Below are 16,403 nucleotides of genomic sequence, written 5' to 3'. Positions count from 1 at the left end.
CTCCCAAAGTGTTGGGATTACAGGCGTGAGCCACCGTGCCCGGCCTCAGTGATATTCTTTGGGCTGTAGTCAATATTGGATTATGATCAATATTATCACCATTTATTTTGTTGCTCCAGTTGTTCCAGCTATGGCCAATCCTTCAGTTGGATTCTTGTGCCCCATCAACATTCTCCATCCTGGCTTTTTGTTTTGAGCACTTCCTTCCTTCCTAGCACCACCAGGCTCTTGTATTATCCCTGTCCCTGCCCTGGAATCAACTCCTCCTCCAGAGAGCCCTGGTTTCTTTTGTTAGAGGATGGTATATAGAATCCAACATGCAGACACTCGGTGGACTTATTGTTACTGGGGTTTTGTTACACTAGGGTTTCAGTGGTCAGTGCTAGTATTTATGTATGTTAACCCACGCCGTGCTTTGGATTCAGGCTATTTCAAATTTTAGATAATATGGTACATATATTATTAATACCACTAGTTACCACATTGGTACTTTTCAGCAAAATATATCTAAGTGGGATCAAATGAGACTAAATAGCTTTACATCAGTTCAGGTCAGTTATGTTGCTAAATTACTTTTGGCATTAAGTTTAGGGAAAAAAAATTGGGTTTGGGATTTTTTGGGTTTCAAGATTTGTGATTGAGAGACTGTGGACCTGTAATAAGTCCAAGAACAGCAGTTGCGGTGTAACAGGACTGTTAATGGAATCGGGTCATTTAGAAACAGTCAAGACTCCGCTGTTGTGAATGTGGTTAGGAGCCAGTGCTCACGTCAGTTCTTAGGAAATGTACAGTCTGAGCAATAGCATCTGAAATCCAAGACTGTTCCCATTGTGTTGCTGTTGAGTGTAGAAAATAAAATGTGCCAATTTCTTTATCTTGAGTATTGAGATTCTCCCCTTAGAATAAAACAAGAATTTTTCTCTCAGTGTAAAAATGTCAAGTTTTATTCTTGAAATGACTAGCAAAGTTAAGCTTAAAAAAAGGCGTGAACAGCTTCAGAACTATAAATGGGTATGTATACCTTTCTGCTGTCTAAGGGCAGAGAAGGGAAAGAAAGTGTGGTGCTTATCAGAGGAGACAGCAGCAAGACACATTGTGACAGAAAACCAAGGGTATCACCTGTGTCACAGTGAAATGTAATGAGGGCACCTCTCCTTTCAAGAGACAAAGATTGAATACATCGGAAGCACACTCTCCGCTGTGTGTTGTCTAGGAGAGGTGCACCCTGTTTGGAAATATTTGGGAAGGTTAAGATTAAGACGGGGTAAAATAAAACAAAGGCAAATCACAAAGCAAGGGCTAATGTTAATATGAAAAGTGCAGAATTCAAGGAAAAAGCATGGGGACAAAGAAGATTTTTCCTCTTTTTGGTTGCTGTTCATGTGTAGCCTACAACAGAACTGTAAGACCCATAGACATTTATGTGAATATTTATTTGAAAACGTATAATATCAAACAATGTAAAAGCCGATAGAAATCTCAGATAATTGAATGTATAGAAACTAGCAGTTTGAAAATGATTAGTTCATTATTTGCTGATCAAGCAGAAAAGATAAGCATATGAAAGATGTTTAAAATGGGATTAATAAAGTTGATTTAATAGATCCTATTCCATGTCCTTGGAATATTTGTAGAAATTAAACGGCACAAATTAGGGCATCAGGAAAACTATACAAAAGTCTTTACCAAAAGAAAAAATTTATATATATATATATATATATATAGTACTGCCTGTATATACACATGATATATAGTACTGCCTATATATATATATATATATATGCCTATATATACACATATATTATATATATACATGTATAGGCAGTACTGTGTTTTCTGATCATAATATGTTAAATTAGTAAAAATTACTTGGAAAACAAAACCTCTAGACAATTGGGTGAAAGAAGAAATAAAAGCGAGGCTGGGCGCGGTGGCTCATGCCTGTAATCCCAGCTCAGCTACTCAGGAGGCTGAGGCAGGAGAATCGCTTGAACCCGGGAGGCAGAGATTGCAGTGAGCCAAGATCGCGCCATTGCACTGCAGCCTGGGCAAAAAGAGCGAAAATCCGTCACCAAAAAAGAAAAAACAAATAAATAAAAGCTAATTACAAATACAGGAAAATGGATAGGCCATGTGTTTATAAGTTTGAACTCTTGAGCCAGTGAATTCCCTGCACATTCAGCTTTCTCCTTTGTGAAATGGTAATAGAAGCACGCTGCACTTGGGATTCTTGTGGATTACATGTGAGGATCTTAGAAACACTTGACGTGTAAGCCAACTATTATGTATTGCTGTATATGGAACACAAGCGATGTAGCCAAAACTAGATGCAAGTTTGTGCCTCAGATGTCTTCCTATCAGAACAGAGTCAAATTCAGATTTTGATGCTTAAATGTGACAGCTTATTCAGATTTAGAAAAACTTTTGGTATGGGCCAAAGAAAACATATCCTTAAGGGGATACGGCCCCTAGGCCATCATTTTCCATTTCTGTCTGAGCAATTAAAAAAAGCATTAAGTAAATTCCACAAATTCTTTGGAATACATAGAGATAAACAGATACCATGTTAACTGTATGATAATAAGTTAGAATACTTGCAACAAAATGCAGAGTTTTCTAGGAAAACAAGTAATCATTCAGAAATAAGAATATGAATAGTTCATCAGTTCTCCCCTTTTGTGGAATTTGTGCAGTAAATGCTGCTCCAAAGCTCTGTGGAAAACAAGCTTCCCATGAAAAATCTGACAAGGATATCTCTCAGAAAGAGAGCCGTAATCCCAGCACTGTGGGAGGCTGAGGTGGGAGTATTGCTTGAGGCCAGGAGTTCAAGACCAGCCTGGGCAACGTGGTAAGACCCCCATCTGTAAAAAAAATAATAATTAGCCATGCGTGGTGGTGCACACCTGTGGTCCCAATTACGGGGAGACTGAGGCGGAAGAATCACTTGAGCCCAGGAGATGGAGGTTGTTGTGAGCTAGGATCTGCCACTGCACTCTAGCCTGGGTGACAGTAAGACCCTTGTCTCAAAAACAAACAAACAAAAAAAAAACTGCAGATTGGTGACTCTTACGAAGATAGATGGAAATGTTCTAAATAAAACACACTTAGGATCTGGGAATATATATATTTAATGTACTATTCTGACCAAATGGAACTTAATCAGATAGCTCGAGAATGATTTAATGTTAGGAAGTCTGTAAATTGCATTATCTCAATAATAGATCGGTGAATAACTTCATTATTTTCTCAACAAATCCTGTATTTGATTTACAAAATGGATGGGAGGTTTCAGGGAGAGCAGTTGGTGCCTGTGTGCTCACCTAGCAGGAACGAGAGTGGCGACAGCAGTGGGGAGGAGTGCTCGGCTCCTGCACCTGTCTTGATGGCAGAGCCCACAGGCTTGGCTGACAGATGTGGAATGAAGGAAAGAGAAGCCTCTCTCGCTCTTCCCACAGCATTGTAGTGCGATTTCATGCAGAAGTCTAAGCAGGTTCCAGGACAATTGTGTAAGAAGCTATGGACAAGAATGTCTAAGAAAATGGAAAATGGCATAGAGGATTTGCACTGTAGCTAAGACTTCATGCAAGGCCGTGGCAGCTGAAAGCATGTTCTGGTGCTGGGGCTGCATGGCGGAGCCAGGAGCCCAGGATCCAGTGCACCGGGCACTGACCTGGGACCTGGTTCTCTTTGTGTGTGGAAAAGATGGCATTTCCAGTTATTGACGGGTGAATGCTGGCCTTTTAGGGAAAAAAATATATTAGAATTCCATACAGAATAAAGAATGAAGATGAGAGGTTAAAGGTTTTTCTAAGGCATGAAGAGCTGTGGGGGCAGCCTGCCCTTGTTCTTTTTGTCGTGTGCCCTTCACATGCAGTAACTCTGTTCACGCCTCACAAAAACCCTATGAGATGGAGACCTGCCATCAACCCTTCCTGCACGGGCGCCACTGAGGCCCCAAGGTTAAATCATTTCCCAGAGTGTATCAGCAGAGGCACAGCCACAGAGACATGTCCGCACAGAGAGCTTTCCAGATCACCAGCAACAGCGTGAGATCATGGTGCAGAAGATCATGAGGAGGATGGCAACGAGCAAGACACAGCCAGTCGGTACTCACAAGGACATTGGTAGATCTGACTGAGGGCCAGGTCGGCTGGGCCTTCCCGGGTGACAGGAGCCCAGTGCCGACCTTGGTGCACACAGCGCGTCCTTGTGCTTTCTCAGGAGAGCTTCACTGGGGACACTCTGTGATGTTTCTGGAGGGTCATTTGGTAGTGTGTTCAGGAGCCAAAAAATATGCATAATATTCAGTCTTACAATTACGTTTTTTGAATTTATCTCAAGGAAATCCCAGGGATCTGTGTGAAGCTGCACATGCTGCTGCTGCTCAGTGCGGGACTGTTTATAATATTTGTAACTTAAATGTCCAGAAGAACTGTACACTGTGCATGTTTTCAGTAAGTTCGTATTTGTAAGAAAAAGTGGGTGTGTTGAGAGACAAATTTGTGTGTACATTTACCTGGAAACAAGCAGTAGTACACATACGCATGCATGAAGTGGTGTTTTCCTGAGTGTTAAGATTGTGAATGTTTTGTTATGATCATTTCTACTTTTTCTATTGGAAAATACTTTGTGTAATTAAAACATGAAGATGGAGCTACCATCAAAATGGTGAGCAATAGAGTACTGTTCCTCCTGGGGTGGCCTGGTGGGCCTGAGGGACTCATGTGGTGATGAGGAGTGGCCTTGAGTCCCTTTCCTTTCCATGGGACAGTGGGGACGAGAGCTAGAGGGATGAAGCAGGTTAAGTGTGCGCTTACCTCCCTGTGGCTGGAGCACTATTGTGGCCATCCCAGGACCCCCTGAGCCTGGTGTAGCCCCGGCTTGCTGGTCCCAGCCTAGGGAGTGGGCCCCTATGGGCAGAGGGTGAGGTGGCTGTGCTGGCACTGCAGCTCAGGCACACACACACTGGAGTGTTCCAATGGGTGATCAGGTTGGATGGAGCCTTGAAATTAAGTCAGTGATGTAATTTTTATAATCTTTTTGTTTCACTTTAAAACAAAAATCTTTGCACACCTGGTCCAAGTTTTCTCCCCTTTCTTCTTGTTGCTGCCATGATGAAAGCAGAAGGGACCACCCTCCAGGGAGAGCAGCAGGAAGGGAGGTGCGGGCAGGGGCCCTGGGTCAGCAGGGGCGGTCAGTCCGGAGGTGCACCCCCATTTATTCCTCGTTCTGGAAGAGATTTCTAGTCACATGCGCGTGGCTCCTGTGCAACATGTATCATGAGGTGCCCAGGTGGGTTTGGATTTGGATGAGGGCATCTTTGAGGATGCAGGGGCTTTGTCATACCCTGTGGGCCCCGTGTACACCCCTGGGGCAGTTGAGGCCTTTAACGGGAGGGTGCATGGATCTCTCAGTTGGGGAGGAAAGCAGATTGCAGACTTGCCGAAGTGGGAGCTGTCTGCTCTTGTGTTTTCTTTAGGGGCAGGAGAATTTTGCCCAGCAGTCCATCGTGGCTCCCTCCACGCCACTGACCCTTACATGTCCAAGGTTGGAGCCCTGGCAGGTAAAGGATGAGCAAGGTGCGGTTGCCTGTGAGCAGCTGTGGAGGGGCCTTTCCTGTTGTACACTTCCTGTGAGGGTCTCAGACCCCTTGCAGGCTCTGGACTTCGCTTCCTAGAGGGGCCTGAGCTCCTTTAGTCCTGTGAGTAAAGCTTTGGTTTTGATGACTGTCGCGGGGAAAGGTAGAAAGGTGCTTGGTGGCAGTGAACTTCCTGCTGCAGAACTGGGTGTGACCCCACTGCTGGAGAATGGGCTGCGAGCCAAGTTTCCCGCACCTGCATGAGTGAGCGCCATGGTCCTTCTCCACAGAGCGTCCTGCTGTCACTTTGGTTTCTGTTAACTTTTATGCCTTTCTTGTTTCTTACTCTGCTTTCCTGCATGGAGCACACAGCCCCGGCTCCCTTTCAGTCTGCATGGCAGACACCTGGACTCTGCAGGTCCAGCTCATCCTGTGCCCCCTTTCGATCGTCCCTATGTCGCCGTCAGGTGACTGAGGGTGAAGGTTGGCCTTGGCAGCCCAGTGGAAAGTCCCTTGACTCCTGGCCGTCAGTGGCAGGTCTCCAACCTTAGGGAGGAGGAAACTTCTTTTTAACAAAGGAATGGAATTGACTTTGCCACACACAGCCAGAGCGATGATTTGTAGAGCCAACCTGCTGAGACATTCAAAGTATCAGTCGTAGGGTCAGGACCGCCAGGTGAGGTGTGGCTCCACCTGCAGCAGCCTGGGGCAGGTTGCCTGGCCTCTGGCTTTAGCATCCCCTTCTGTGAAATGGGGAAAGTGATGGGACCTGGCTTTGTAGGGTGGTTGTGAGGACCTACAGGGGTTTTTGCAAAATACCTAGCCCAGGGCTGACTAAAAGATTCAGAGACGCTGGGCGTGGTGGCACACACCTGTAGTTCCAGGTACTCGAGAGGCTGAGGCGGGAGGATCACTTGAGCCCAGGAATTAAAGTCCAGCCTGGGCAACATAGTGAGACCTTGTCTCTTAATAAAAAAAGGTAAAAGCTTTGGTAATGGTTTTAAACATATATTTTGTTCATTACGTCTCCTTCTGTACATTCAACATTTTGTCGGAACAAAGTAAGAGAAAGAGTGGCAGGGCTTTGTGTGTATGTGGTTTCAGAGCTGCTGACCTCTAGGATGGGGTCCCGCTACATTTACTCTTCTGAGGCCTCCGGAGCTGGCCTTGGCTGCCCTATGCCACGCCCTGTGCTATGTGCAGTGCCTGTGGACCTGCCCTGCTTGCGTGCTGCCCCGTCCTGTCCCGCCAGGCAGTTCCTGCTGCTCCTGCCATGTGGATGCTGGCCGTTGCTGTCTGACTCGCATTCTTGGAGACACTGACCCAGGCTCCTCTCAGTGCTTCCAGCAAGGTTTGGCAGTGGGAACATCAGGGGGAGACTAGAGGGTGTGTGGTGAGAGGCAGGGCCTCACTTGCTCTGCTTCCGTGGGAGTTTCACGGTGATGGCCGTCTCCCCTCATGGCTGTGGCCCCAGTTCTTCCTGGGTGGCCCCTGCTGTAGTTCTGCTATATGCTGTCCCTGTTCTAGACTCCGGTGACGCCACCCCTTCCCTAGTCCCTCCAGCCCTAGGGGTGGCAGCCCCATGCTTCTTAGTGCATGGCTGTGCCATGCCCTGGTGCCTGCCCGGGATGCCTGTGTGGAATGCCCAGAGTGTTCTAGGCAGCGTCCCCTCTGTGATCACCTCCTCAAGGGTGGTGTCTGTGTCACAAGACACTTTGGGGTCCTGTCAGTGGCCTCTCGAGGCTCCCAGGGTACCCTGTACTTTCTCACCCCTTGTTGCTCATCTGTTGTGGGTTTGTCTGTGTGCTGCAAAATGCACGGCTGTACTGAGCGCACCAGCCAGCAGCTGTGAGCTCCATGTGCAGGGCCACCATTGCGGCCGAGCACCTGCCGCGTGGTGAAAGATGCAGTACATACTTGTTGAATGGGTGATGAAACTTGCGCAGACCTCAAATAAAAGCTAATAATTTAATGTATAAAGCTAACATACCCTGGTTGTAAAACTTGACAAAGGTGTGATAACTATTGAAGACATACGGTGTGCCCTGCACAGTTCTAAGCCCAGCACATCTACATCTATTACTCCATTAGTCCTCGCAACAATCCTGTGAGGTGTAGGTCCTCGTGTCCCCACCTTTCTGGATGAGGAAGCTGAGGCAGGGAGAGTTTAGCCAGGGCTGCATAGCTGGTAGGGGCAGGGGCAGCAGCAGGATGGAACCCAAGGCCGGCTGCCCTCAGAGCCGTTACTGAGCCTGTTGGCCACATGGTATGCAGGAACACTGTGTCTCACCTCCAGCAGGTGAAGCAGGCGTGGGAATCCCCAGTGAAATACCAGCACATGGACAGCGGGCGAGGGTGATGTGGGGCGAGGCAGCCTGTCAGCATGATTTGCCACAGCAAATGCCACAGGAGACGTGCAGGTTCCACAGAGGCCAAACAGGGCAGTTGATGACATTCATCACCTGCTACTGATTTGGAAACATCACAAATATGAATCAACTAGGAACCCAGATTTCCCTAATACTAGAGAGCAGCCAGCTGTCAGCAGCATTTTCAGTGGAGAGATGCTGGCTGCATTCCCCCCAAAGCTGGAGGAATAGTAAACCAAACCAATGGCGCAATCTATTTGACACTTTTATGGAAGTCTCTATTTTTAAAGAAGCAGAATCAAATAGAAAGGAGAGAATGATGATTACTTAATGACAAAGTCATTGTCAGGCTTAGAAAACCCAGGGGAATCAACTCAAGCAATTAGAAATAAGAAGGATCAGTAGATAGCTAATTGCACAGTACATATTTGTATATATAAAATTAATAGATTTTCAAATAATAATTGTGAAAAACTGACCTTATTCATAATGACAGTAAAAGTAATAAAATATGCCAGGCTTACTCATGACAAGTATGCTCTGAATGGGTAAGGTCCTGTGTAGGGTCTGCCAGCTAGAGATGCACAATTCTTGTTCACTTACATACTTTATTCAGTTCCTGTAAAATCCCAGAGTAACTTAAACACCTGTCCACTTTAAGTTCATCTGGGAAGGTAGCTTGGTGAGAATACCCATGAAGGCTGTGAGAGGGGAGGAGGCAGTCAGGTAGTCAGGGCCTGCCAGATGCCCTGGAGGAGAGAGTGCCCCTGCAAAATAAAAGGACCTGTCATGTGAGCAGCACATCCCTAAGCAAAGGGTGAGCACTCAGCACAGGCAGGGCTGGTCATGTGGGTTTACTCTGGAAGAGATCAGTGTGGGTTCCTTATGCTTTCTCCCCTGTAGCTTCACCACCCAAGAAAAACTACTTACAGTGTTTCAGTGTTAAACTGAATGAAACCTACACAAATATGAAATGTGAAACCTACACAAATGACTTGTTTTTGAAAAATGATAAACATATTTTTATCTACTTTTTGTTCTAATATGAATATTTTTCCTTGTGGATAAGTATATTAACATATTATATTTTTCTAAGAGCTGTGTTGAACTAACCATGTCAGGGACCTAGTGAGTTAAGCCCCAGTGACCTCTGATCTTCCACCTTTGGGAGAATTGGGAAAATAGTCACTTACCTCCTGTTCAAGTGAGGATCTCAGTAGAGGAAGCTCGCATGACCCCCTGTGGTTATCAAGGGAGGGGCCTGAGCCTCATCTGTGCAGATCCTTTCTTGGGGCACTTGCTGTCTCTGAACTCTGTCCTGTGGCAGGCACTGTGGTGCTACTGGTGTGGGGATGGCATGCTGTTTGAGCCAGGCCCAGTGCTGTTGACCTCACCTAATTCTCGTCATGGCATGGTGAGGTGAAAGCAGTGTGGCCATCTCCATTCACCACAGATGATGGGAGCTGAGTCACATAGCTGGATCGTCCAGCTCCCAAGCCGGGGCCCTTGACCACTTTACTGTTTACCATCATACCTAGATAGGACTCTTCCTTAAGGAGTCCTTCCTTGCTTCCCAGGAGGTTGCTTGGTGTTGGATTTATACTGCTCCTCTCCCCACTCCTGCAGATTCTCCAGCACAAGCAAGCATTTTGGATAATGATTGAAAATATTGAGGCAAAATTTAGTTCGGTGTTGTTACCTTGTTCTATAAGGGTTTGTGGTTGTCCATAGTGAGAGAGGAATTTGATTTTTCTTGTGACTGCTTTATTAATTAAGTTGGTCATGTTGCATTTGATGCCATGGCACCCTTTACTAGTGAGGACACAGGGCTTCATTGTCATCGTGAGGACGTGGTGTGGACCCCATTTGTTTGCTCTGGCATGTCTTTAAGCATCCCTAGATAAACATACTTGCTTAGTTAACCCAGGAAGTTTATGATTAACTTTCAGCCATCTTAAATGTTCACGACATAATGCCAGACTTCAGGGTGTACCGTCGGGGGTTCTAGGACAGAACACCCTGCCCAGGCCTGGGGGACAGCTCAGCGACTGGGGCTTGGCCCCTTCTGCCCTGGCTGCCCTGTTCTCTCACAGCTGTTGGCCTGGACCTCTGCATCCTTTCCAGGCTCATCTTCCAGGTGCAGTCCTTGCTGGAACAGACTCTCTGAGAAGGAGTGTCCGAGCTCATCTGCGGCAGGTTCTCCTCCTCACCCACAGCTGCCCTTCTGCTTGCCAAAAAACGGGGAGGCTGTAACTCTCCACCAGACTTCTACTGCAGTGTGTTGCCTTGGAGTGCACACAAAAACAGGATATCCTTCCAGAGCACCAAACCCAGGGGCAGGTCCAAATACTGGTTTCAGGGAAGCATCCTGTAGAGTAATACCGACATTAAAACTTTCATGAGCCGGGCTCGCCAGCTTACCCTTCCTGTGCAGAGATGTGTCTGGGGGTGGACGCTGAGATGTTCTGTTTGAGGTACATCAGAGAGGGGCTGTGGGGCATGGATGGACATCTCTCGTAGAAAGTCCTCACCTTTGCCAGCCCTCTGCTGTTGTCAAAGAATGCATTACTTTTAAGGAATGAGCCCTATGTATGTATAAGCATGAGCGATTCTTTTCAGCTATTGACTTTTTATCCCTAGACGAGTTGTTAGCTGGGAAGAAAAATACCTTCGGATGCAAATTAGTGGTGGTGTTTCTTCTCAGTGTAACTGGTGTCTGCAGGACTACCTGAGACATGGAATTAAATGTGCGGATTGAAAAGAAATTCCTGTGATTTTTTTTCATATTGTATGCTAATACAGAAGTTGAAACCAATTTAGCTTGTCATGAGATATTCTAGTTATAGCCTATCTTTTTTCCTGTTGTAAAAGTAATACAAGTAAATTATGTTAATAAAGATAGAATCATTTTAGTTACTGGTTTAGGTATAAAAGGAAGGTGTAACCATGTCTAGCAACATTAGTGGAATTATTTCTGATTTTGCACCCAATTCTGAATTTTCCCATGATTCGAATGGCACATACATGCTAGCACACATTTTGCAAAGGAATATTAGGATTCGGTCATATCTCTTGCTTTATAGGTAACTTAGAGCGTGGTGTACACATTTGGCATTGAATCATGATAAATGGCTCAGTTTTATCTTGTTTATGTTATAAAACTTGATAATAAATATTTGATATACATCATTTAAATCTTGCCTGCTTTTAAAAGTAATCTGGAGAGATACACTATTCACTGCCTTCCTTAATTTATTCTACAGTGGTTTTCATATTATTATTATTATTATTTTTTGAGACAGAGTCTCGCTCTGTCACCCAGGCTGGAGTGCAGTGGCGCGATCTCGGCTCACTGCAAGCTCTGCCTCCTGGGTTCACGCCATTCTCCTGCCTCAGCCTCCCGAGTAGCTGGGACTACAGGCGCCCGCCACCACCACCGGCTAATTTTTTGTATTTTTAGTAGAGACGAGGTTTCACCGTGTTAGCCAGGATGGTCTCGATCTCCTGACCTCGTAATCTGCCCGCCTTGGCCTCCCAAAGTGCTGGGATTACAGGCGTGAGCCACTGCACCCAGCCAATATTTCTAATATAATAATATGTTTCAGTATTTTTATTTGAATTTAAAAATGAAGTCAGGCCTTTTATTAGAAAGCAAGCATAATGTGACTGTTCTGGCTGCAGCACCGGCCCTGCTGCTGGGGCTTCGTGGGCACACAGTTCCCCCTAACTTGAATGAACTCAACCTGCAGCTGCAAAGTTGTGATGACACATGAGCATTTTATTTTTAAAAAGTTTTTAATTGACAGGAATAGATGCTGACCATATCTAATTCTAGCAAGAAGTAATATTTAGACACAAATACATGAACTAACTGGGGAAGAAAACCACTAGTCAGTCCCACTCCTCTTGAAAAGCATTTTCAATATAATTTTGCTTTTAGTATCATAATTATCTATCAAAGTTTCTGCTATATTTTGTTTTGATTTGTTTTGCATTACTAATAATTGCAGTTGTAACAATTCAAACCAAAAATTTTAATGCCTAGAAGTTAAATAAAAGTTAAGTTTATGTACATATTTTTATATGCTAGGGTGATAAAAGACTTGAAAGCATAAAAATGCATTCAGGTAAAATTCTGGAGGTAAGTGGGATAGTATACAAGCTCATGGAGGATATAGGCACACTTCATTTTTTGCAGTTGACTTTTTTTTTTGCTTTTTACAAATTGAAGGTTTGTGGCAAACCTGTATGCAGCAAGTCTGTTGGCACCATTTTTCCAACAGCATGTTATCACTTCATGTCTATGTCGGTATTTGTTAGCAATAAAGTGTTTTTAAATTAAGGTATGCATTGTTTTAGACATAATGTTATTGCAAACTTAATAGATTGCAGTACTAGTAACTGATGTGAAGTTTCCTCAAGGAGGGGTGAGTAAGTTTTGTGCCCCAGGCACCTTTCTTGCCCCAGACCCAGCCCTGCTCTCCTGTCTGAAGCAAGTAGAGCAATTAGAAAAAGAGAAACCAGGCGTGGAGAACAGTCAGAGATGATCCAGCGCGAGAGTTGCTGGGTTTTCTGGAGCACTGATGGATGAACAGAAAGGAAGTATTTTGTAATGGAAGTGCATCTCCCTGCAGTGAGGGGGAACTGAATCTGTGTTACCCAGAAACCTCCTGGTTAGCATTTGCACTTCAAAGAAAAAGAGCCCTGAGGCACCCAGAAAAGACAGCAGGCTGTGCCTAAGTGCAGAGGACCCAAGGTTTGTGCACCCAGTTGGCTTGCCTGCTGAGTGTGAAGCTCTCCAGGACCCAGGGCACTGCAGAAGACAGGAAGGGATCTGGAGTGAGGTGAGCAGGTCAGGGAGACAGCATATGCAGGGCAAGTCAGCTCTCACCCCATGGGCTGCTCAGAACCTTCCTGTCAAACAGCCTCGTAAAAACAGCCTGCCTTGGGCAGCAGAGACACCCAATTTAATACTTTTATTAGGAATAACTTATAGTCATTGTACAGTTGTTTTTTTGAAGCAGTTCATAGCTGGATCCCACACATCCAGGCAGGGATGTGTGGGCAGAGCAGTGACAGTGCCTAAATTCCTTGGCACTCACTGAGAGCCAGTCACTGTTTTAAGTTTTGATCACGTACTTACTATGAAATCCTCTCCAAAACCTTCCGAGGCTGGGACTAGCATTCCCATTTTACAGGTAGAGAATGCCGAGGCCCAGAGCTTGAGTTCCTTGTCCAGATCCCTGGAGCAGAGTGGGTGGCGGGTCAGGGTGAGCCTAGCTGGGGTCTCTGCAGTGCACGCTCTAGGCTACCTTTGGGCCCTTCTGAAGCAGCTCTTGGGTTTGTTCTGGGTGTTAAGATTTTTTCTTTTCTCTTTGTGCTTTACTTCATTTCTTAAGAAGCACATATTTGTAAAACCCGTGGAGTAGTGACTTGGAAAGGAGCTGGACAGAGGCAGCAGTCCACCCGCAGGTGGGATGTGGAGACCTCCCGCTTCCTTCCTGTTCCATGATGCTGTGGCTCTGGGCTGTTGGCTGTCCTCAGTTGCGCTTGGGATTCCTGCCAGCCAGCAGCTGCTGGAGTTAGAGGATCAGGAAGTTTCTGCTCTCCAAGAATTTGCAGCTTGTGTCTGATTACCGTACCGTCTGGCAAAAAAATACATATGATGTTTTTACATTTTTAAAATCAAAATCCTGGTGTTTTTTTGTTCGTATGGTTGTTTGTTTCAACCTCTTAACTCTTGATTTTTTCTGTTGAGTGATTTTACGTCTCTTGGCTGTGCAGAATGACAATTAATGGGAAGGCTGTCTTCCCCATAGTGAGACCTCGGTAAGGGCAGACCTGACTGGTAGATTGTAGATTGGGTGTGCTCGTTTTTATATTTCATTTTAGGAGCCTCACAGTCTACTCAGAGAAAAATAAAAGAAGGCAAAATGAGTCCTCCCCATTTCCATGCAAGCCAGAGCAGTTGGTTGTGTGGGAGCCTCGTGGTGCCCAGCGGAGGACGGCCAGGACCAGCTCCAGCAGCTGGGGTGCAGTGTGGGGCGCAGGGCGTCCAGGTCCAGCTGGTGCAGGTGAGAGCTGGCCAGTCACACAGGCCAGCTGTAGGCGGGGTGGGGGGGTCACGCAGGTCTGAGCAGTGTGCGGCATGCCACATCCCCTGCCCATCGCAGCACCCCCTGCCTGCCCCTCACCCATCCTCCCCTGTAGACTGCCCCAAGTCCTGTCTCCTCACAGCGCAGCTCCTCCCTTTTTCCCAGCCTGTCCTGCTGCATCTGCTCAAGCTCTGAGTGTTGCTGGGACCGTGCATCCACTTCCTGACCCTGTCTGTGCACAGCCCTGCGTCTAGCCCCAGAGTAGCCCGCCTCCCTGCCCGAGGCTCCCAGGGCTGTTTTGCAGCAGGATGAGATCTGTTTGAGGCCACCCTGCCCTTCTTCTGCAGGGCTGGGGCAAAGGGGCTCTGCAGGCCGCCTCAGCCACCCCATTTCTAGGGCGGCCTGCTTGTGGTGCACTAGCAGCCTTTCTATGCTGAAGGTGATGGGGGTCTTTTCAGTGTTTTTCTATTTTCTTTCCTACGAAACAGAGCCCCTCCAGGGCAGGCCCAGGCGCCTCCCAGCCCGTCCGGGCCACAGATACCTGCAGCTGTGGCCAGTTTCCAGGAGGTCTTTGAGCACACCCACTTCAGCAGCCCTGAGCACACCTGCATCTTCAGTCTCAGTTTCAGGGGCTGGAATGGGGAGGGAAGAGATATACAAGCCGGGACTGTCTGGGTTTGGCCCAGGTGTTTGTCCCTCTTCACCACTCCACTCTGTAGATTCCCTGTGGCAGGGGATGCGGTTGCAGGCCCCACAGAAGTGCGGAGGGTGGAGCTGACGCTGGCTCTGAGTTGGGAAACAGGAACGTTTGTGGGTTCAGAGTCCTGGGAGAGTCTCGCCAAGGAAACAGGACCAGGCCTGGGGCTCAGAGAGGCAAGAGGAGGGGCGGCCTGGGCAGAGGTGGGCTGGGAAGGGGGCAGGGAGGAGGCTGCGGGCAGCTGGGGGTGGCCCTGTGCTGGTTGGAAGCTAGCGGTGAGCGTCAGGTGGGGGCTGAAGCTTGTCTTAGAGAGGGGCAGGAGCACTGGTCCTTTGTTTCCAGCTTCTGAAAAGGTAAGAACTCCCCAGGAGCAGGGGCAGGGGAGGGGGAGGACCATCCAAGGAAACACTGCCTCAGCTGGCAGGGCAGAGGTACAGAGGCAGGACCAGAGGCTTGGCAATAGGGAGACGGTAGGGAAGCTGGTGCCACTGGCAGAACAGGAGCAGGTAGGGGGTATACTTTTAAGAGACGCCTGATTAAACCTGGGTTTGAGTTCTTTTTCTGTCCCTTACCAGCTAGTGTAGTCTTGGTTACTTAAGCACTCCAGGCCTCAGTTTTGTCATCTATGAAATGGGAACAGTAGTGCAGAGCTTGACACACAGGAGCTTCTCAAGCAGAAGGAATGAGAGGTACAGAGCAGCAGCACCAGGAGCTCCGCTTCGGGGTGTGAATGGCCATGGGTGGACATGCAGGTGCAGGACAAGTGAAGTGTGGGACAGATGAAGTTTCTAGCCTGGACTGTGAGGGGCCTGGCAGCCTCCCCTCTCAGGAGCCCCTCTATCTGCCCTGGTCCTTCCAGCTGGCCCGTAGGCAAGCTGGGGCATGCAGGGAAGGCCCTCTGTGGGGCCCGAGGATTTGCTGGAGAGCACTGTGGGTACACGAGGTTGGTGGGGGTGCAGGGCGTGCCAGGGCACCTGCAAGGAGTTGAGGAGTGTGCCTTAGGAGGGAAATCAGTATTTGGGCTGACCGAGGGGAGGAGCTGGACAGCAGAAGGTTCCAGGCCCAGCAAAAGCTGCTGGGATCAAGGTGACAGAATGAGAACCAGGTGGGAACAGGTAGTACCCAGCCCCCATAAACAATTCCTGCTGGGTCCTCGGGCCTCCCTTGGAATACAGGGGGTGGGCTGGTTCTGCCATGCATTGCAGCTGGAGGAGACTTCTCAGGTGAGATGAGGACTGTTGCTGCACTCTCACAGATGTGTGACAGGCCTTTCTGTGTTGCCTTCCCAGGATGACCCCTCCGGCGAAGGTGTCCTGCCCTCGGCCCGCGGCCCAGCCGCCTTCCTCCCCTTCCTCACTGTGGACCTGCCCGTCTACGTCCTCCAGGTCTGGATGCCTTATTGCCCTTTGTTTTTCTTATTGAGACTCGCAGAGCCTTTGACTTCTGGAAGGCTGGCTTCACAGCTGCAGGCTGGTCACTGAGGCTGCGTGGCTTGGGAGGCTCAGTGGGTTGGTTGCCAGGATGTCTTGCTGCCTTCTGGAGAAGGTGGGTGAGTGGAGCTCAGATCTGCAGGATGCTGCAGCTCTTGCTGGTAAACAAAGCAGGAGAAGTTAATATGCTCTTGAAAGTGTTGTGTCTAGGAATTCCAGTTAATTCTCTGGGAA

General features: G+C 47.5%; 1 protein-coding gene across 5 annotated transcripts in view; it reads left to right on the top strand.

Annotated features, from left to right (window-relative positions):
• The window catches only part of ZXDC (ZXD family zinc finger C), a 38,408-nt gene that overhangs the window by 20,267 nt on the left and 1,738 nt on the right, over positions 1-16,403 (top strand). For 3 of the 5 annotated variants that reach the window (XM_063661693.1, XM_054480782.2, XM_054480783.2), the window contains 2 exons: positions 13,840-14,021; positions 16,029-16,124. In XM_063661693.1, the coding sequence (XP_063517763.1) occupies positions 13,840-14,021; positions 16,029-16,124 (278 nt within the window). Of the gene's footprint in view, positions 1-13,839; positions 14,022-16,028; positions 16,125-16,403 lie in introns of those variants that run through there. The other 2 variants (XM_063661694.1, XM_063661695.1) reach the window with 1 other exon arrangement.

This window comes from Pongo pygmaeus, chromosome 2, assembly GCF_028885625.2.
Source record: "Pongo pygmaeus isolate AG05252 chromosome 2, NHGRI_mPonPyg2-v2.0_pri, whole genome shotgun sequence".
Taxonomy (NCBI): domain Eukaryota; kingdom Metazoa; phylum Chordata; class Mammalia; order Primates; family Hominidae; genus Pongo; species Pongo pygmaeus.
This window is presented reverse-complemented; position numbering and strand designations above follow the sequence as displayed.